The 23,071-nt window shown below is 46.3% G+C and overlaps 1 protein-coding gene across 4 annotated transcripts in view; it reads right to left on the reverse strand.

Moving 5' to 3' along the window:
- The window catches only part of KIAA1549 (KIAA1549 ortholog), a 134,883-nt gene that overhangs the window by 77,710 nt on the left and 34,102 nt on the right, over positions 1-23,071 (reverse strand). For all 4 annotated transcript variants that reach the window (XR_010748833.1, XM_066362826.1, XM_066362825.1 and 1 more), the window contains exon 2: positions 1,426-4,146. Coding sequence is in view for 3 of the 4 variants with exons in the window: in XM_066362826.1 (XP_066218923.1) it covers positions 1,426-4,146 (2,721 nt within the window). In the remaining variant the exon portion in view is untranslated. The remainder of the gene's footprint in view (positions 1-1,425; positions 4,147-23,071) is intronic.

Consider the following 23,071-nt stretch of genomic DNA (forward strand, 5'->3'; position numbering starts at 1 on the left):
GAAGAGGAGCATCCTGTCTATTAGAAACTCTCTGCTCCCTCCTCTGGACTACTGCAGTCCCAAAGATGAAAGTTCAACACTTTGTCCCAACCTCCTTTCCTGCATAATTACCACATCCCATTACATAGTCTAATTACCAGCCAAGCTGAATGTCCGTGGGCTGCCCAACCGCTCCACCTTCAACCTGGAGGACACATCCTTTCAACTTCGGATGACAGCCTTTCACTCATCCTTTAACCTGACCTCCCAGTCACATCCTTCCAAACCCGTCCCTGATCATCCCGAATAGTCATTCCCATGGAGCTCTGCTTCAACCCTCCTCACTCAACACAGCTTCCAAGAAAACTTGGCTCAGCACCTGCCCTATTAGACTCCAAGCTCTTTCTGAGATTGGGACCGTGTCATTCATCTCCACAGAGCTCTTAAATCATCTAGAAGCACTTCCCACATATTCAGTGCTCCATAATTATCTGTCACATGAATTAACAAATGGTTGTCTCATTTGGGGAGGGCAGAGTTGGGAGCGCGAAAGCTTCGGCTGCTCCCATCCCTCTCGGAAGGTAACGGCACCACCCTGGTGAGCAGAGGATGTGTGGCCCGTGTCAGTCGGCATAAAGAACAAAGACGACGCGTGTTCTTATTCTTCCTTCCCCACCTCCACCTTTCCGTCTTCCCCCCTCCCTGTCCACTCTACCCTTCCTCTACCTCCCCTGCCATCTTCTTCCCCTCTGTTCATTTCTAGCCCTCATCCCCAGCAAAATCAACACACAGAGCCAGGCTGCTCATCAGTAGTGTGTTGTATGTAAGGACATACGAACAGGTCACAAGACTTCATGCACGCCCTGTCATTTCTCACGAAGAGCAAGTTGAAGGGTCTGACCAAGTGGGCCATAGTCACTCGAATGGCACAGACATGACAGCAAATGTCTTCCAGTTTCAAGGGAAGATGCCACTTGTCAGCCGGTCACTCAGGGCTGTCTCAACCATGTCTTCTAAGCATTAACTAACTGGGCTATGAGTTCCAAAGATACACATCCTAGCAAAAGCTTCTACGGTTTGCTTAAATCTTGTATTTGCTCTTATTGCTACTTCTAACTACTAAGCAATACTCAGTAAGTGCTCCTATCACGCCAGGCACTGGGTTAAGTATTTTATATGCCCCAGCGCATTTAAGTGTCTACAATAACCCAATGAAGTGGGTGCCACTGGCATCCTTGTTCAATCACGGAGGAAACTGAGGCCTAACAAGGCAAAATACCCAGGTGAAGAACTCAGAGAGGATCGGCAAAGGAGTGAGGACCACTAACCCAGGAGGTCTCTGGATCTAAAGCCTACATTCTTTGCCACAATGCTGCAACGTCACACAGGAAACTTGTCATACAGCACCTTAGAAAGATCAGAGCGATGGACAAAGCAGGGCCTTACCAGTTGTGATCAAATAGGCATCTGGAACTGTAATATCGCACACGTACGGCAACTTGGTAGTGACCACCGCTGGCGTGGTGACCACCGCTGGAGTGGTGACCACTGCTTCAGGAGCAGGGGTGGACGCCGGATGAAGGGATGGCGAGGGAAGAGCCATGCTGCTCTCCTGGGGGTTCTGACCGTCGGGCCCGCTGTTCGGGATGGTGCCAGCATCATTGTCAGGGGCAGCAGCCGTGTTAGACACGCTCGGTTCGGTGGAGCTGTTTAGCCAATCTGTGGGAGTGAAAGGTGGGCCCACAAATATTGGCTCTGTAGGTCCAGGTGAGAGGCTCACTTCAGAGACAAATGAGGATGCCAATGACGGGGACATGGCAGTGACTGACTTCGTGGTGGCAGGAACGACTTCGGAGAAAGAAGATAAGACAGACGTGTGATCACCCACAGCACTGGCGTCCCCAGCAGAAGGGGATGGTGTCAGAACGAGAGGCGATTCCGTTAGAGTGGGCGTGGCATGGAACGTCATCAGAAGTGACACTGTGTGAGTCCCGCCGGCTGAAGTGTCCAGGCTGGGCTCAGAACTGGAGGGCGCCCGGGCGGTGACTGCCAACTCACGGGAGGCGAGCGGGAACTCGGAGGAGGAGGTAGTGGCGGTGACAGCTGAGGTAAGAGGCGCTTCAGCATCTGCCGGGGGGGTGGCTGGCACTTGGGAGAACTTGGGAGACTCGGAGTGGAAGCTGGACAGCAACGATGTTTCAGAGTAACCAGGCAGAAAAGTGGATGCATCCGGATGAAGGTCTGGACTTTGCCAGAGCGGAGACACATCAGGGTCTGTGGAACTAGGAACAGAAAGCTGAGATGACTGTAAACCAAGAGCGTCGGACAACGGAAGCGTCTCGGCCAAGGTAGAAAAGGCCTGAGAAACAAACGTTGACAAGTCCCCTGACGTCAGAGACGGAGAAGCAGGTCCTTCTGAAGAAAAAGGGGCCCCGCTGCCAAATCCCAGTGGTGGGGTTGAGAAAAAACTGGAAGCAGACTCGGAAACACTTGTGTGTGTGCCACGTTGGGAAAAACTCCCAGGTTCTCGGCTGGGGGGAAGGGAAGCCTGTTCCGACGGGTCCGAACCATACGACGTAAAAAGAGCTGGGTCTCTGGTGGCAAGCCATGGTGTGTTTTCGTTTGCTGTGACAGAGAAAGATGAGTCAAGGGAAACACTGGCCGTGAGCAAGGGGAACACAGCTGTGACCCTGGAGGGCAGTACTTGAGTTTCGATGACAAAGAAGGAGCCAGAGGAAGCAGTACCAAGTGGCACGGGTAGGGACGGCCGGCCCTGGGAAGGGTGCACGTGTGTGGTCAGGACACGGTGCATGTCCGCCCCAGCTGAGAGACTGAGGCTGGTTTCCGACACTTCCACAAACCGAGAAGAAAGTGGTACTATTGGTCTCGAGGGGAAAAGTGTATTGTATTCTTGAGGGTCTTCCTCAAACTCAGAGAAGTCCGCAACCAGGCTGCTCAGTGGAGAGGTGCTGCTCACATCCGACAGGGTCATGGTCTCAGCACCATCCCCCGACCCCACTTCTTTCTCCGTGAGGCTCGTTGACAGGTGCCGCGGTGACGCAGGAGCGCAGGACACGGACCACGTGTACGGTCGGAATGAGGATGCTGAGCTCCAGATGTGAGTGTCGTCCGCGTGACTTGGTGCCACTAAAGTGCCGGGCGGTTCCGATGCCCCCCTGGAGTTGCCGGGAAGAAAGAGGTCATAGGAAACATCAGGTGACGGAGTAGCAAAGGACACAAATGCAAGAGGAGTTGAAAACCAAGCTGAATTTACGCTGCTGCTGCTGCTGCTTCCAACAGCAAGGACTGTCTCAGACACAGTTGTAGGAGGAGAAGTTCTTGGAGAGACAGCTTCTTTAAGACTCTGATTCTGAGCTGTGGTCACACCAGGGTATCTGTCCGTACCTGCAGCCAGAACATGCTCTGGAGGTGCTGAGACCTCCCCTGAGGTGGGAAATGGCTGTTGAGTGAGGCCACCGCCTAATGGCTGAGGCACTGAAGACATTGAGCTAAAAAGGAGGATTCCTACACCCTCTGTTCCTGAAGTCGTGATCTCCAGCCAAGTCCTGCTTGACAAGCGCCCATAAGGTTCAGTCGGATAAAGCACCAAATTCCTACTAGGAGTTGGCATGAAGCCCTCGGAGGTGAGGAAAGTTGACCGGAAAGCACTGACATGATGAAGGGACTCAGCAGGTGTTGTTGGAGGCCACGTTCTGTCTTGCCAGGCTGATGTCACTTCTCCCTCTTGTGACACAACGACGGATGCTGATGGAGTCCGCACGGCGTCTGACGTTCTCCCCGGCAGCCCTGTCAGGCTGACTGTGACATACTGTGTCGGGGAAGCCACACGGGAGCTGGTCCACGGGGCTTCTGGCAGAAAGTTATCCATCTCGTCATCACCTACGCCCACCTCGTTGCTCGCCGACGACACGGGATTTGCCACAGAGATGCTGAGATCCGTTGCACTTTGGGTCAGTCCTCCTTGGTTAAAAAAGGCTGTATCAAAAGTCGCGGTGGAGGGAGGTGACAGGATGTGGAGAGGACTGTGTTGCCGGGACGCGGGGGCAGTTTCTGTTAAGGCCACGTGTGCAGCGCTGTGCGCGGTGCTCGTCAGCAGGAGCTCCGCGGAGGAGGAAGAACGGTTGTGCTGTTCCAGGGAGAGATCATCTACAAAGCAGACAGAGCTGGGTCAGTGGCACGGCCATGCGAGTTGCACTGCTCGCCGTTTGATTCCCATATAAAAATGCACTCTTTTCAACAAAGACCCAACTCACTGTGAATAGCCAAGATTCACAGACGTTAAACAGCTCGTTGGAAGCCAGAAGTTGCCAGCATTACTGTCACAGTAATACCTGCAAATATCCACAAAATTGAGCTCCAGCTTTACTTGTGCGTGTGTGTGTGTGTGTGTGTGTGTGTGTGTGTGTGTACACGACAGCATTTTTCCTCTTCTGAACGTCGCCACAGAATACTGGCAATAGAGGAGGTTGTAGTCCATTCTCTCTCGTTTACCCCATGAGAAAGGGAGGTTCAGAGAAGGTAACTAAGTCAATTACATACTCAGCCCACACAGAAGTGGAGCTGGAATCTCAGGATACGCCTGTCTTCACTCCCAAGTCCACCTTTTTTCTCTTCTAAAGGAGCTGGCTCTTGAGAGAAATGAACATGACAATTCTGACAGCATCACTCACTCCTCAGGTAAGAGCGTTTATCAGTTTCCTGGTGAGATGGCCTTACACCCAGGCCTCAGGCTACCTCCAGGCTGGGCTCCCACCATTCCCTGCCTCCCTGAAGTCTCACACTTACCTTCCCAACTCTGGTCTGGCCACATGAGCCTCCTGAAATTCCCTGAACCCAAATTCTCTCACACTCCGTACTTCACACATTCTTGTGCCTCTTCCTAGAATGCCAGAATGCCCTTCCTTGGTTCTTTTCTTTTTTTTTTTTTTTTAATATTTTATTTATTGATTTTACAAGAGAAGAGATGGAAGAAATGAGAAGTATCCACTTAGAGTTGCTTCACTTTAGTTGTTCATGGGTTTCTTATTGTATGTACCTTGACCTGGCAAGCCCAGGGTTTCTAACTGGAGACCTCAATGTCCCAGGTCTATGCTCTATCCACTGTGCCACCTCAGGCCAGGCCTCTTCCCTGGTTCTATACCTGGATGATGCCTACTAGTCCAGGAGGTACAGGACAGACACCACCACCCTCCTCAAGTTGGGTTAGCACCTCTCCCTAGCTTCTACTGCCATCTCCCCGGGTATCTCGCCCCATGGAAGTCAACCGTCTATTCCTTACACTGTGACTTCATGAGGACTTTGTGCAGATATTCTACAAAATGTCTCTCCAGCCTGACCAGGCAGTAGCACAGTGGATAGAGTGTCAGACTGGGATGCAGAGGACCCAGGTTCGAGACCCCGAGGTCGCCAGCTTGAGCGCGGACTCATCTGGTTTGAACAAAAGCCCACCAGCTTGAACCCAAGGTCGCTGGCTCCAGCAAGGGGTTACTCGGTCTGCTGAAGGCCCGCGGTCAAGGCACATATGAGAAAGCAATCAATGAACAACTAAGATGTTGCAACGTGCAATGAAAAACTAATGGTTGATGCTTCTCATCTCTCTCTGTCCCTATCTATCCCTCTCTCTGACTCACTCTCTGTCTCTGTAAAAAATAAATAAATTTAAAAAGACGCCTGCTGATGTCACTTATAGGACAGAGTTTCTTTAAAAAAAAATGTCTCTCCAAGTTAGTAACTTATACTGTTTGTATGGTCTGAAAACATACGTGCTGCGAATCATAATTTAAACTGGACCAGGTCCCCAGTGCCTGTCAGAGGCTAACATAAACCATCTTCAGAAGAACATACTCTCAAACCAGGCATCAGAGTACGCTGCAGCTAGAATTCCAACAAATGACTGCAAAACTTAAAATTACAAAACATATAAGGAAATTAAGTACTATGAAGAAAAGTTAAGGGAAACCACCCAAAAGGAAAAAAAATTAATCCCACACAAATAGCATCAAATCTGTAAAGATCTCAGCTACCGAAATTATAAAATATATATATTTTTAAGTATGTTAATTCATTCAGAAGAATAAAAAAGGGAATGAGTAAGGAGCAAGAGACTATTAAAGTGGCCAAAAAGACCTGAAAAGATACAAAGAACATTTAGAAATAAAATTATATAATAATTTATATTTTTAAACTCAATATATAATAATAAAATCAATTTAGACAGTGCTGAAGAGACAGTTAGTGAACTGGAAGACAGATTTGAAAATTACTAAGAATGGAGCACCGAGAAACAAAAAAGACGAGAAATATAAAAAGAGACATTAAGAGACATAAGAGACAGAATGAGATAGTCTAACATACATTTGATCTAAGTTTTAAAAAGAAGTGATAGAGGGAATTGGGCAGAGAAAATATTCAAAGAGATAGAACTAAGAATTGCCCAAAATTAATGAGACATGAATTCTTCAATTTGGGAAAACCAAGAAATTCTAAGCAAGGTGAATGTTTTAAAAACCTATACCTGCCCTGGCCGGTTGGCTCAGCGGTAGAGCGTCGGCCTGGCGTGCGGGGGACGACCCGGGTTCGATTCCCGGACAGGGCACACAGGAGAAGCGCCCATTTGCTTCTCCACCCCCCCTCCTTCCTCTCTCTCTCTCTCTTCCCCTCCCGCAGCCAAGGCTCCATTGGAGCAAAGATGGCCCGGGCGCTGGGGATGGCTCCTTGGCCTCTGCCCCAGGTGCTAGAGTGGCTCTGGTCACAGCAGAGCGACCCCCCGGAGGGGCAGAGCATCACCCCCTGGTGGGCGTGCCGGGTGGATCCCGGTCGGGCGCATGCGGGAGTCTGTCTGACTGTCTCTCCCCGTTTCCAGCTTCAGAAAAATACAAAAAAAAACAAACAAACAAAAAAAAACCTATACCTAACACACATGATGATACCATAGAACACCAAAGACAAAGAGAAATTGTAGATGCAGCCAGAGAACAGGAAGAACAGTTACACTATCAGGTACCTGTTATTTCACAGTACTAGAAACCAACTGACAGTAAAATAAAATATTCAAAGTACTCAGAAAAAATATCTGACATCTTAGATTTAAATAACCAGGAATACTGTTTGCTAAAATAAGGACATTTTTTTGGAAACAAGGATAGTTCTCTGACTTTATCAAAACAATATTATCAATGTTACTATAGGCTAATTGATATAAACGAGAGTTAAGTTCCTGCAGCATCTCACCAACATAACAAAAAGACATTGAACAAAATAGTGTTATCTGAGGACCTTCTATACTTCAAGAGGAAAAGACAATTTTCCCAGAAGGAAGATCTAAAAAGAAAGAATACAGAATAAATGATAAAGATAGTATTGTTAAATCTAAACAAACATTTTTTAAAAGTCAATTTTTTTAATTTTTATTTTATTTATTCATTTTAGAGAGGAGAGGAGGGGGGGAGAGAGAGAGAGAGAGAGAGAGAGAGAGAGAGAGAAGAGAGAGACAGGGGGAGGAGCTGGAAGCATCAACTCCCATATGTGCCTTGACCAGGCAAGCCCAGGGTTTCGAACCGGTGACCTCAGCATTTCCAGGTCGACGCTTTATCCACTGCGCCACCACAGGTCAGGCCAACAAATTTTGATGGTATAAGTGAATAATAATACTATGTAATTGGTGAGGTTACAAAGGACATAATGTAGAATTAAAATAGCTTCTTACAATCACACAGAAGCTGAAAGGGGGGCAACCAGAGGTTATTAGTGACTCACGAGCAGAGATGGAAACCAAGAGTGAAGACACAACTCTGTGAATAAATTGTGTGTGTATATACTATAATTCGTAAAAGATATTTAGTCATATATTTATACAGATAAAATACTTCTAGTTGGTTCCATTAGCATCTGAAAGTCACAAATTTATGCCAGATAAAAACTGCTTACTTGGAAGGGTCATCTCCCTTCCTACATAATATCTTTTTAAAATGAACAATAAAAGAAAACCGTTCCCTAGAGATTTTTAATTTTTTTTTTTTTTTTTTTACGGAGACATAGAGTGAGTCAGAGAGAGGGATAGACAGGGACAGACAGACAGGAACGGAGAGAGATGAGAAGCATCAATCATTAGTTTTTCATTGCGCGTTACAACACCTTAGTTGTTCATTGATTGCTTTCTCATATGTGCCTTGACCACGGGCCTTCAGCAGAGTAACCCCTTGTTGGACCCAGAGACCTTGGGTTCAAGCTGGTAGGCTTTTTTTTTGCTCAAACCAGATGAGTCCACGCTCAAGCTGGCGACCTCGGGGTCTCGAACCTGGGTCCTCTGCATCCCAGTCCGACACTCTATCCACTGCGCCACCGCCTGGTCAGGCTTTTTTTTTATTCATTTAGAAAGGAGAGAAGGAGTGAGAGAGACGGAGAGAGAGAGAGAGACAGAGAGAGAGAGAGAGACAGAGAGAGAAGAGAGAGACAGAGAGAGAAGGGGAGGAGGAGCAGGAAGCATCAACTCCCATATGTGCCTTGACCAGGCAAGCCTAGGGTTTCGAACCGGCGACCTCAGCGTTCCAGGTTGACGCTTTATCCACTGCGCCACCACAGGTCAGGCCCTTAGAGATTTTAAGTTGTTTCATAGCAATATTACTTGGCATTTGTTTTCTTCTATACCACCTGACTCTAGGATTTCTTGTCTATGTGCTTTTACCATTTACCTGTCATATTCCAAGCTTGCATAAGAGCAAACATGATCCTTACTACACAAGGTCAAGTAGCAGCTGCTCTTTTCTATAGTAAAGGTTAAAAAGTTATACATTTAAGAAGTCAGGAAGTCAACACATTGTCCAAACATGTAGCAGATAGATTTGAATGGTTTTCCCGAGGATAAACCATTTATGGGTCTGTTTTAAAACTGCAATGATACAATTTATTTTGATATTACAGGCCCTGAACAGGGAGCGAGATCTCTTTTTAAATGAATCAGAAACATATTTACAAGTGCACTGGAAGACTGCAAGAGATAAAATAACAAAGAAAAGCACCATTCAGTGGCTAATTTATGAGCCCCAATAGCTGATCTAAATTAGAATTAAATAAACTTTATGTTCAAAGGATAGAGAACAAGGACGACAAAATGAGCAAAAGGATGAAAAATGCAAACCTTCCAGTTAAGAAATGTGAGGTGTGCCAAGCTGTGATGCCCTTTTATTTTATTTTACTTTATTTTTGGCCAAGCCCCAGGAGAGAAACACCAGCGCTGAAGAAATAACTGCTGAGATGCCACAGGGAATTACTTCTGGAATTAATTCAGGAAGAGGTTAGAAAACCCAGGTGAGTCCCTCTCCTAGAAGAAAAGCCTTCGGGGACTCTAATTTCAAACCCTGGAGATCAATTTACAAGCTCTAAAGCGTTAGTTCACAAAAGGTTTTCTCTGTGATGACAGAGAGAAAGGAACAGTGGCGGGGCCACGCCAGGGCTCCCCAGCCTTTGCCTACACACAAATGACCCAGGGAACCCTGTGTAAGGGTAGGCGCTGTCCAACAGGGCTGGGGTGGGCGCTGAGCTTGAGTGTCCCTCCCCAGGTAGGGTGGGACGCAGGTCTGCAACCAGGCTCCGAACTACAAGTGATGAGGCACTTTCTCCCATGTAGACGGCATAACACATGCTTACTGGGCACCAACTTTATACCTTGTCCCGGGGTAGGTTCCTGCCATACTGGAACAGAGTAACAGAGCAGGGAGTGTCTCATGCCATGCTGAGTAAGAGTGATTAAAAATCCTCAAGGCAAACCCACACAATGCACAACACTGAGAGTGAACCCTAAGGTAAACTACAGGACCCAGGTGACAATGCCGTGTCCGTGTAGGTTCATGGATCGTAACAAACATACCACTCGTGGGGAATGTTAATAATGCAAGAGGCTGAGCATGTGTGCGGAGTGGGGGTGCAGGGGAAATCTCTGTGTTCCTGCCAATTTTGCTATGAACCTAAATCTGCTCTTAAAAAATATTTTAAATAAATATATATATATATAATTGAAAGGCAACTATAATTTAAAAATACATTTAACTTTAAAATTTTAAATATATAAAGCATTTTTAAAAGCTTTATAATATATAGAATATCTCTGCCTTTTTAAAAGTGTTGTTAAAAAGCTTTATATGTAATAATATATCACTTTTATATATGATATAATAGAGGTATTTTTAAAATGCTTTTTAAAAAGACAGAGATGCACCTCTCTCTAGGCACTTGATGACCTGATACATACAAGATAATTTGGGGGTTTTCTATTTGAAAATCTTCCCTACATATTATAGTCAATCGTGGAATCATGGACTTCTCTAGCAGAATGAATCCTTTAAGACCGTGGCCAATCCCCTCACATTGCAAATGAGGCTCAGAGAGTTTAAGCTGACTTGCTTAAAATAGCACAGAGGGCCAGAGCCAGCCTAGAAAGGCAGGCTTGTAAATTCCCAGGGGGTGAACACTCTCCATGCCACACCATGGCTAGTCAGTCCATTTCATTGAAATCACTAGTGAAGAAGTTAAGCTGAAAACCATGTTACGTTATTTATCACGTAGCTGAGAGCACGTGCTGAGTTCTGTTACTGAAACTGGTGGAGCGGCAGACCTTGGGAGCCATGGGGTCCCACCGTCCACCTGGGAACAGCTGCAGCTGCAGACACGCGGGCACCAGGAGAACAAAACAGCCTCTGAGGGCTGGCCTGGGAAACCCAAAGGACAGCAGCATCAAAAACCTCTAAAGAGCTCCAATTCCAATAGAACCATTCTTTTTCGCTTCTTTGCTAAATTGTGGGGTTTTCAAAACATGATGAGTCATCTCCACTCTCTGTGGATAGTGAGCCCACTACAAAACAAGAGGCCTTAGAATTTCTACGAGTTCAAAAACACAGGGATAGCGGTCAGATAAACTATCATCCATGCTGGCAAATCTTTGGCAGCGTTTATTCTTCTTTTAGTTCTCAGGTTGTCCTAAGGGACAACTTTGGGGCCATTATTAAAGCCACCCTCCCCCATTTCTTCATCTCTCTTCCTGGCTTAGAAAGTGCCTTTCCCCACCCCAACTGTTTACTAACCGATACCTTCGACCAGGTTACCGTGCCTTCCAATTGGTACTAGTTTTATTATCAAATAGATAAGAAAAACTATTTATGAAATTACAGGAAACGAGCCCTGGCCGGTTGGCTCAGTGGTAGAGCATCGGCCTGGCGTGCAGAAGTCCCGGGTTCGATTCCTGGCCGGGGCACACAGGAGAAGCACCCATCTGCTTCTCCACCCCCCCCCCTTCCTCTCCCCCTCCCGCAGCGAGGCTCCATTGGAGCAAAGATGGCCCGGGCGCTGGGGATGGCTCCTTGGCCTCTGCCCCAGGCGCTGGAGTGGCTCTGGTCGCGACAGAGCAACGCCCCAGAGGGGCAGAGCATCGCCCCCTGGTGAGCAGAGCATCGCCCCTGGTGGGCGTGCCGGGTGGATCCCGGTCAGGCGCATGTGCGAGTCTGTCTGACTGTCTCTTGCCGTTTCCAGCTTCAGAAAAAAAAAATACAAAAAAATACAAAAAAAAAAAAAGAAATTACAGAAAACGGACCGACAGCAGTCAGAGGGGAGGGACGTTGCAGAGCTGAGTAAAAAAGGTAGAGATTAAGCAAAAAAAAAAAAACCAACCCTCAGACACAGACAACAGCATGGTGATTACCAGAGGGGAAGGGGGATGGGGGGCGGTCGGAGAGGGTATAGTGAGGATAAAAAAAATTTTTTAAAAAGAAAACTTATATTTACCAAGTATCTAAATATTAAAATAAAGAACCCCTGAATCCCCAACCACCCAGTTTAAGAATGAAGATTACCCTTACCTCTGGCATTCCCTGTATACTCCTGTGTACTTTTCCTATCACCTTCTGTTCCCAGTGAACCACTATTTGAAATGTGTTTCTCACAGCCTTGCTTTTCTGGATAATCTAACCACACGTCTATCTCCCTAAACTATATTCTTCAATTTTATATATTATCAAACTTTACCTAAATGGAATTCTACTGCATGTACTTTATCTACTGCAACTTATTTTTTCACTCAATAGATTTTTAGATTCGTTCATGTGGAGGTTTTTTGCATGTAACTGCAATTATTTTCACTTCAGTCGGAGTGCCACTGTACAAATATACCAAAATGTATTTAGCTATCTACTACTGTTCATGGGCAGTTGGACTATTGCCAATTTTTGTTATTACAAACATTTCTGATATGAACCTTCTTATCCATCTTCTGGTACACATATGTATATTACATATGTGCATGTGTGTGTTATAAGCATATGCTCGTGTATTTTGCATGTATGTGTGTGTGCATGTGGGTGAATGGGTGTGCACTAATGTGTGAGGTGCGTATGTCGATACGCAGGCATGCACGGGAACAGACTTTCCAGGTGAACGACTATGTCTGCCAGCAACTTGACTAAATAATATCAAATAATCTTTCAAAGTAGTCGACTCAATTTACACTCCTGCTCTTGATTGTTGCAAATCCTCGCCAATACTTAACAACCCCAAAACTCTCACATTTTCCCTAACCTGCCTGGTATAAAACCTGTTTAAATTTGCATCTCCCTGACTGGACCAGACTGAGCCCCTGTTCCTGTCTGCTGGCCACTCATGTGGCCTAATTATTTTCAGTTCCGCTGCCCATTTCGATATTGGACTGTCCAGCTTAGCCTTTCTGATGTAAAGACATTCTTGATAAATTCTGGCTACTAATCATGTCAGTTAGAGAACTTCTCTCAGTTTTGCTTGATTCTATTTATGTGGTCTTCTGATGAACAGAAGTTCTTGATTTTAATGGTGTCAAGAGTATCAGTCTTTTCTGTTACTGTCTGAGATTCGTGTGTGTGTGTGTGTGTGTGTGTGTGTGTGTGTGTGTGTCTTTAAAATGGAAGGTTTTAAGAAATTCCTCCCAATGTTAAAAGGCATAATCCTACTCTTCTATGTTGTTTTCCAAAAGTTTTAAGGTTTTGCCTTTCTCATTTAAAGTGTGCCTGGAGGAGTAAGGTGTGGGTGCCTGTGTGAGAGTGCATGTGTATGCATGCACATGTCCAGGCACGAGGCATAGACATGAACAAGAGTGTCCTAGACCCCTGGTCGGCAAACTGTGGCTCACGAGCCACATGCGGCTCTTTGGCCCCTTGAGCGTGGCTCTTCCACAAAATCCCACGTGTGGGCGCTACCTCGATAAGGAATGTTCCTACCTATATAGTTTAAGTTTAAAAATTTTGGCTCTCAAAAAAATTTCAATCGTTGTACTGTTGATATTTGGCTCTATTGACTAATGAATTTGCCGACCATTGTCCTAGACCAATGAATGTCCCTCAAAGTGGAGCCAGACTTTTCATTATTGGTCTGCAGTGAGATAAGGTGCTTAAGCCAACCTGTACCTCCATGCACTGCTCCTTCAGAGAGTAGGTTGTGCTATAAAAGTATGTCAACCGCCTGACCAGGCGGTGGCGCAGTGGACAGAACATCGGACTGGGATGCGGAAGACCCAGGTTCAAGACCCTGAGGTTGCCAGCTTTAGCGCAGGCTCATCTGGTTTGAGCAAAAGCTCACCAGCTTGGACCCAAGGTCGCTGGCTTGAGCAAGGGATTACTCGGTCTGCTAAAGGCCCATGACACTGCAGACAAGAAACCACATCATAAACGCAATGGGAAGCCATCAAAGGCATGTAACAGCAGGAGCATGACGTGATCAGACTAATGGTTCTAAAAGGCCCTCCTGCTGCAGTGCGAGGAACAGGTTAACGGGGACAAGGGAAGATGTGGAGAGCTCAGCTGGGTCGTCGCAGTAATTGGAGTTTGAGATAATGATGGCTTAGAGTAGAGTGAGCTTTCTTAGAACTTTGCTACTTAGAGTGTGGCCTGTAGACCCTCAGTATCACCTGGGTGTTTTTCAGAAATGCAGCCTCTTTGACCCATCAAGACCCTACTGCGTCAGAAACTGCTTTTACCAAGATCTACAGGACATTCACATGCCTGTTCCAGTCTGAGAAGCACAATCCTGAGATTTTTTTTTTTAAATATGCATGGAGATACCAAGTATACAAGCAGATATTTGAGCCCAGAGATAAATAAACCTGCAAAAGTAAGAGTGGAAGATCTGAGAAGAAGGGAAAAACCAGGAATGGGAGATGACAAGAAAATAGAAAAGGAGTTTAGGACTCAGTCAGAGGTCACCTGTGTGGTCACCCCGAGAGGTCAAGAAAAGGAAGGCTGAGGTGAGGAAGGCGGGGCAGGCCCCCTCTTCCCTGAGAAGGAAGAAATAAATATAAAGGAAAGGAGCCAGCAGGGGTAACCAAGTCAGCCAGTGATAAATTAACGATATCCCATAGTTCTCTAAATGGATACTTAGTCACTTACAATACAAAGCAAGGATAACAGGATCTGTATGTAACTATGACCAGTGATCTGGAAACCCCTTCCCCCTTGCTGACCCCACCAAAACATTCCCTCCCCTCTCCTTGAGTACTGAGAAACCTTAAACAAAAAAATCACATTCCCATTGCTTAGATACTGTAAAGGTATATAACCTGTAAGAAAGTCAACTTCAGGGAGCCCGTGTTTTGGAGCTACAATCCCCACCTGCTCTGCCAGCTTTAATAAATCCTACTTCCTTCATCAAGTTGTATGGGCATTTTGGTCCTCCTTTGATACCTGCAATAGAGAAATATCTCCTGGATGGTCTCTTTGGTCTCGTGGCACCAGAAGCCAGGTTGTCATAGGTTGAGGAGTGAATGACAGGAGACAAAACAGGAATTATGTACAGACAACTTGTCTGAGGGCTTTAGCTGTGTGGAGCAGGGAGGGAGGGATATGATGGCAACAGGAAGGGTCCAGGGAAGGTTGTTTGGTCCTCAGACAAGAGCTAAGAATCAGTCACCAAGGAGCGCGTTAAAGACGTCATAGGCTTCTAAAAATGCAAACTATCCACCTAGTCAAGAAAAAACATCAGACAGACCCAGAGACAGTCTCTCAAAGTCCTGACTGCACAACTCATCAGCACCTGGTAGAATACAATCCCAGGCAGAAAGGGAGACAACAGGGCCAAAAGCTCTAGAACATTCTACAGAGAACTTTGGTCCTGTTCTCAGACTCGCTCAGTTCCCCCAGATAAATCCCTTCTAATTGGTCACACCTTCCCTTTCCTCCTTTAGAGATGGGGACACAGATAGCAATTAGTGACTTCACTGAAACGTGAAGAGGACTAATGAGCAACTTCAGGAAGAAAAAAAAACTGCAGTCAAACAATACTGAAATAATGGTACCACAAACCCTTTTAAACATGCATGCTAGGCCCTGGCCAGTTGGCTCAGTGGTAGAGCGTCGGCCTGGTGTGCAGAAGTCCCAGGTTCGATTCCTGGCCAGGGCACACAGGAGAAGCGCCCATCTGCTTCTCCACCCCTCCCTCTCTCCTTCCTCTCTGTCTTTCTCTTCCCCTCCCGCAGCCAAGGCTCCATTGGAGCAAAGATGGCCCGGGCGCTGGGGATGGCTCCTTGGCCTCTGCCCCGGGCGCTAGAGTGGCTCTGGTTGCAACAGAGTGACCCCCGGGAGGGGCAGAGCATCGCCCCCTGGTGGGCGTGCTGGGTGGATCCCGGTCGGGCGCATGCAGGAGTCTGTCTGACTGTCTCTCTCCGTTTCCAGCTTCAGAAAAATACAAAAAAAAAAAAAAATGCATGCTATTGGCCCTGGCCAGCTGGCTCAGTACTAGAGCATAAGTCCAGCATGTGGACATCCCGGGTTCGATTCCCAGTCAAGGCACCCAGGAGAAGCGACCATCTGATTCTCCACCCCTCCTCCTCTTCCCTCTCTCTATTTCTCTCTTCCCCTCCTGCAGCCATGGCTAGGTTGGAGCAAGTTGGCCCTGGGCACTGAGGATGGCTCCATGGCCTCCGCCTCAGGTGCTAAAATAGCTCAGTTGCCCAGCAACAGAGCATCGCCCCCTGGAAAAGTGGATCCCAGTTGGGGTGCATGCAGGAATCTGTCTCTCTGCCTCCCCACTTCTCACTTAAGAAAGAAAAAGCATGCTATTATAGTTAAAACATCAGCAGAGGCTTCATGACAGAATTTAGGGAGGAATCCCTGATTCTTTGCATGATTTTCTCATTTAAGTAGATAAGCATATTAAAATATCAGTTTAATTCAAAGCATAGCACCATGTATTTATCAGAAGATGTGTTTCACTTTGTTCTGTTTTATTCTTTTCCTAAATAAAATGCAATCCTTTTTACCAACCTGGAAAGCAAGCCTGTCAGCACATTAAGTAACCAAAACAAACTAAACTAAATACTCAATTCACTAAGAACAAAGGAGAAAAAAAATTCTCAGTCAGCCATCTGTTTCTAAAATAATTTAATTCAAAACACAGTCTCGTAACAGGGAAAGGGACACCACCGGCTTCAAGATAATCTCCTGTCTCCAATTACTGTCAGAGCTGGAGTGGCACATGACATCCTCTGACTAAGCATGAAGAGGCATTTTTCTGCTGAACCCAGGAGCTAGCAGCCGACCATCCCCGTACAAATGCCCAAACCTGGGACAAAGTGACCAAGAGACATCGCCGTCTCAGTGGGTGGGTCTAGTTCCAACAAACAGTACAAAGCTGATGCTCCAGGCTCGATCCCTTGATGCAGCTCAAACTTGAGCTTTTATTTTAAATCCGGGAAGCAGTAGACTTGAAATAGGGCAGAGGGGGGCACTCTGGCTAGAAGCAGCCACATGGACAAAGGCTCCAAGTCTGGACAATGTGGGATGTGTTTGTGTGACCAACAGCAGTGGCTCCCATAGCTTGCTGAGAATATTAGGAAAGTTGGCTGAGTGTGAGAATGCCGGCAGACAATAGGGAGCCACAGGGTGTTTGGAGCAAAGTGGCCTTTTTATCCAAGTTACGCTGGGGAAGAATCAGCCTCATGGCTTGAAGCCCAAAATGGTGACCTACCTGACACACTCAGGTGCACCATGGAGGGGACCAGAGGCATGGAGAGAATGATCCGACGGGAATGGAAAAGAAGTTCTAAGTAAGAGACCACACACAAGTCAAACAGATGGTAAAAGTTAGCAACTGATGGGATGGATGAGGCTAGAGAGAAGAGAAAGTTCAATCTGAGTCCCAGATTCAACTGCCCACTATAGACAACTCCACTGAAGTATCTAACGGGCCCTCAACAAATACCTCCCTCTCCCTCATATGCCAGTTAGTAACTCATTCACACAGTCAGGTTTTTGTCCTTAACTCTCAGATCAATACCCTTATCACCACTACTGAGTGTGGGTCCCTAGCATTACTTGCTCAGGACTCGACCTGGCACAGCCTTCGGGAAGAGACAGGCTTGCAGGGTGCAGGAGGCAGAAATGTCTTGAGACCCTGGACACTGACCCTGCTTCCTTGCTCACTCTGAGTTTGGTTCAAGTACCAGGAGAGCCCAGAACATCCATAAACATTTCGTCAAATGACACACAAGAGATCGCTTCGATAAGTGCTTCTTGAATGATGTCATACGCATCCTAGTACAAAGGGTGGCAGGCCAGGGAGAGCTCAGCACCTTCAACACGACAATTCTCTACTTGTGCATGGTGTCGCCTGAGCTGTGACACCACCTCTGATGTACCCTAATCCCTGGGCTCTTGGATCAAGGAAAGTTATGCTGGAAAAAATCGTAAAGGCTGCCGCCCTGATTAGAAGTATGCTCCTGGCCACAGAAATCAGTCCGGGCTGGGGTCTCTCCCCACAAGTCGTGACCCTGAAGCTGCCTTTAGCCCCTCCAACACATCTGGAGTTTTCTAACATGCAGACCTGGTCGATCTATATCCATCTATCTATGGTTTATCGAAGTTTATCACCCCAGTCTTATGATCCTCCAATGGTTCATAACAGCCTTCAGATATCCAACATCTTCGGCTATCACACCAGAGCCCTCATGTCCCTTCCGGTCACTGCCTGCCTTGCAGGTGTCACCTCCCCCACCACCAGCCCACACGCCAGCCATTCAATGTTTTCTCTGACCACCATACTTTCGCAAAGGCTGTTCCCACTCCAGGGAATAATGTCCTTGCTTTCCCTAATTCCTATCATGCCCCTAGACTTTCCATTTTCCATCCCCTCCAGACCTCTATGTGTACTTTTCTCATAAACCCTAAACTGCAAATTTTGTCTTGCTCATCTGCCTCCCTCGGTGACTGTGTATGAGGTGCTTGAAGGAAAATACTGTGCCTTTTATGAGTCTGACTCCCCTGTCTAGCTCAAAACTCAACACGTTCATTCATTCAATCATTCATAAACCCAACAAACATCTTCTGATTACATTAAGCTGAGGGCAGAGCATGAAGTTCAACCAAGACAGAAAGGTCCCGGCTCAGAGACCTTACAGTGAAGAGGAGGAGACAGATAATAATTATCAACTGAGAAGATCCTTAAGGAAATGAGCAAGACGCGGTGACTGAGAATGATAGACAGAAAAGGTCAGGAAAGACGGCTTTGAAGAGGTAATGTCTGAGCCAAGACCTGAAGGATGGGGGGCCAGGTGAAGGAGAGAGTGGGTGACGGCTCCAGGCAGAGGGATGGCATGTGCAAAGGCCTGCAGGAGAAAGATCTGGACAGAAGTGAAAATAGCTGGTGTGCATTGTGCAGGGCAAGCAAGGGGAGCCTGCCACAGGTGAGGCGGGCGTGGGAGGCGGGGTGCCAATTCCAGGTGGGTGGAGATGTGATTCTAGCACTCCAGAGAGCAATTTGGGCTGAGGATACAGATTGGGTGATTATCTGCAGAAAGATAATTGAAGTCAAATGAGCCCATCAAGGAAGAGAGAGAGAGAGAGAGAGAGAGAGAGAGAGAGAGAGAGTTAGTTCAACTCCTGCCCCCTAGAGAGCTGCATTCATTTAAGGGGTGGCAGGAGAACCCCCCATATTCTGCAGCAGTCAGAAGGGGTCACCTTCAACAATTGTTCCAAATGAAGTGCGATTTACATATGTTTCTTCTACAACCCTATTCAGTCAAGTACACAAATTATTCTCATCCTTACTTATTTCCATTCCACTGACAATCTTTCCCAAACCCCCTCTTCTGTCTGCTTATTGGTATGAAGAGCCTACTGATTAGCAATTATCCATAGCGTTAACTCTCTAAGTACCTATAATTATGACTTGTTGGTTTATTTAGGGCCTCCCTGGGACTCCAGGAGGAGGAATAACATGAAGTTAATGTAAACACTAATTTGCCAAGAAACTCGCCAGACCAAATAATATAGATAAGCCCCGAAACTGAGGTTCTAACAGCATAAAGAGTTCGAGGTTATTTTTTTCCTATGTAAAGTGTTTAAATGCCAACGATAAACCAATTTCAGCATTTAGAACCTTTCATTATGAAATTTTCAAACATACACAAAAGTTGAAAGACTAGAACCCGTGACCCAGCTTCAACTTCAACCTTCTACCATACTCAGTCACTCCCCCAAGACTTTATTTGTTCATAGTAAAGCAAATCCCAGACACCATTCATTTCACTGATACATTCTTCAGCCATCTCTGATAAAGACTTTTTTTTTTATATAGAGACAGAGAGAGGGATAGATAGGGACAGACAGACAGTAGTGGAGAGAGATGAGAAGCATCAATCATCAGTTTTGTTGCGACACCTTAGTTGTTCATTGATTGCTTTCTCATATGTGCTTTGACCACGGGCCTTCAGCAGACCGAGTAACTCCTTGCTCAAGCCAGTGACCTTGGGTACAAGCTGGTGAGCTTTTTGCTCAAACCAGATGGGCCCACGCTCAAGCTGGCGACCTCAGGGTCTCGAACCTAGGTCCTTCCACATCCCCGTCCAATGCTCTATCCACTGCGCCACCGCCTGGTCAGGCTGATAAAGACTTTTTAAAATCATAACCACAATCGTTATCACAGCCAGTAAAATTAAAAATAATGCCTAACCTCATCAAATCGTCCACTCCATATTTAGTTTTCCTCGATGGCTTCAAAATATTTTTGTTGCTTTTCTCAAATTGGGACCTATGCCAGAGGCACACATGGCTTTGGCTGATGGGTCCCCCAAGTCTCTTTATCTCTAACAGTTTTTTCTCTTCCATTTTAAGCTCTATTTCCTTGTTAAAGAAAAAGGTCATCTGTTCCTTGCAGACAGCCCCTAATCTCTATTTGGCTGACTATATTCTCATGGTATCATTTACTACATTCTTCTAACCCCCAAATCTATAAACCGATAGCTAATATCAAAAGCCTTCATTAGACTCAGGATCAATATTTTTGGCAAGAATACTTTCTAGTCCTGTGTATTCCTAGTGCATTACATCAGGAGGTGCCTAACACTTGGCTGTCCCCCTCTGGGTGACATTAAAATTTATCAGGGGCTTTAGGTGGTGACAGACTGTTCCATCCATTATAAGACTCATCAGTTCTTCATCGAAGATTACGCAGACAAGCTCACCTTGCTCATATCCATTATTTCATGAGGGAAGTTGGGTTTTTAAGCCTGCGCTAATTAAAGATATCCCTAACACTCAGAGATACAGTTATAGAAAGAATAATAATTATTTGGTATCTAAAATAATAAGGTGTGTGTATCTATGTGTGTGTGTGTATCTATGTGTGTGTGTGTGTGTGTGTGTGTATGTGTGGTGTTTGAGAACCTTTGTTACGTGGCCTGACCAGGAATTCAATACAAACATGCTAATTTCTACACTGTTGTTTTAAAAGATTCCAGATGAAGCCCTGGCCGGTTGGCTCAGTGGTAGAGCATCGGCCTGGCGTGCAGAGGTCCCGGGTTCGATTCCCGGACAGGGCACACAGGAGAGGCGCCCATCTGCCTCTCCACCCCTCCCCCTCTCCTTCCTCTCTCTCTCTCTTCCCCTCCCACAGCCAAGGCTCCATTGGAGCAAAGATGACCCGGGCGCTGGGGATGGCTCCTTGGCCTCTGCCCCAGGCACTAGAGTGGCTCTGGTCGCGGCAGAGCGAAGTCCCGGAGGGGCAGAGCATCGCCCCCTGGTGGGCAGAGCATCGCCCCTGGTGGGCGTGCCGGGTGGATCCCGGTTGGGCGCATGCGGGAGTCTGTCTGTCTCTCCCTGTTTCCAGCTTCAGAAAAATACAAAAAAAAAAAAAAGATTCCAGATGTATTACTGACTCTGCATAGATTAGAGTAACCTCCCTGGGCCTCCACTCCATCTCTGTCTCTTCTTCTGATGTCCACCATTCCAAAAAGATGGTGAATAAAGACTAAGGGAAATCTTGGAAATTCTGACAGTTATAAAGGAGGGAAGGAGGAAATAAGTGTCAGAGTATTTCCAAAGCACTAAATTCATTTTAGTCCCTTTCCAACGGGTAGATTAATGAAGTACTAAAGTAACCTTAAAGCCTTACGGTTAAACAGTTTCAGTTTCTACTTCTTCCCCAATCCCTTAACTAGAGTTTCTAGAAAACAGCAAGAAAGAACCTTTGTGTTCCCCAACCTATACTCAGAGGAGTGTGAGTCAACAGTGTGAGCCCTGTGTGAACAGAAGCAAGAACCCTCCCAGTGCCTCCAAAAATGGAGACTAGTTATTACTTTCTGCAGAATCCTTTAATGACCCTGAGGAAGCCTCTGTGAATAGCCAGGCCTCCCTGGCTCCCCACTGGGTTAGAGAATCTGCAGCTAAATGAACAACAGCCAGGGTGTAGGGGAGCTGTGACCTCCAGGGAGGGTGATGGCGGAGACTGGGCTGCCCCAAAGAAAAGCCAAGAAAGGCTAAAAATGTTGCAACGAATGCCACTGAGGCTATATACTTAAAAATTATCAAAATAGTAAATTTTCTGTTATGTATATTTTAGTGCCCCCTCCTCCCAAATGTCACAATGGTCTACTGAGAGGCTTATAAGTCGGGTCAGCAATAGCCACCACTCTGGGCAATAACAGGCACTCCATTATCCTCCTCACTTTCTTGGTGAAAAAACTGAGCCTTCGCAAGATGAATTACGTCGCTTGTTCAAGGCCCACAATTAGTAAGTGATGAGGTCAGTATTTGAACCCGGATCCATTCCCCAATCCAAGACCCCTTGCTCTCTCCACACCACCATGCTGCCTCTCTGGGGAGATGGATTTTGAATTCACCCTAGACATTTCTAGATAATCATTCTTGAACAGCTACACACAGACGTCCTCACGGTTACATGGCAAATGAGAATCTGCATGTTAAAAATAGCGTCCCAGTTTGAAAACTGTGCTCACTGCATCACAACACAGTTGTATCAACTTGGGGTGTGTTCATAGTAGCACTACTGACTCTGGCCAATAGGTGAACACAACCCAAATGTCCATCAGCTAACGGATGGATAAACAAAATGTGGCATGTCTGTACAATGAAATACTATTCAGCCATAAAAGAGAAGGACTGATACACACTTCAACACAAATGAGACTTGAAATCATTATGCTGAGTGAAAGCAACCAGACACACACACCAGAGCACAACGTGTGATTCCCCTGACATGACATACCCAGAACTGGTACCAGACAAGGAAAGTGGTCACACAACATTGTCAGTGAACTTAATGCCAATGAGTTGCACATTTTAAAATGGGGTTAAAAGAGTCATTTCAACTGCCCTGGCTGGTTGGCTCAGTGGTAGAGTGTCAGCCCAGCATGTGAATGTCCTGGGTTCAATTCCCAGTCAGGGCACACAGGAGAAGTGACCATCTGCTTCTCCACCCCTCCCCCTTTTCTCTCTCTTCTCCCCTCCTGCAGCCATGGCTTGGTTGGAGCAAGTTGGCCCTGGGCACTGAGGACGGCTCCGTGGCCTCACCTCAGAAACTAAAATGGCTCAGTTGCCAAGCAATGGAGCAATAGCCCCAGATGGGCAGTGCATCCCCAACAGGGGGCTTGCCAGGTGGATCCTGGTCGGGGAGCATGTGGGGAGTCGGCTTCTCTGCTTCTCTCTTAAGAAAAAAAAGAAAGAATCCTGAATACATTTTGGAGCCTCAAGGTACTATTTAAAATAAATATACCATTCATTTTATTTAAAAATAAATAAGTAAATAAATTTAAAAAATAAAAAGAGTAATT

The sequence above is a fragment of the Saccopteryx leptura genome, chromosome 2, assembly GCF_036850995.1.
Source record: "Saccopteryx leptura isolate mSacLep1 chromosome 2, mSacLep1_pri_phased_curated, whole genome shotgun sequence".
Classification (NCBI taxonomy): domain Eukaryota; kingdom Metazoa; phylum Chordata; class Mammalia; order Chiroptera; family Emballonuridae; genus Saccopteryx; species Saccopteryx leptura.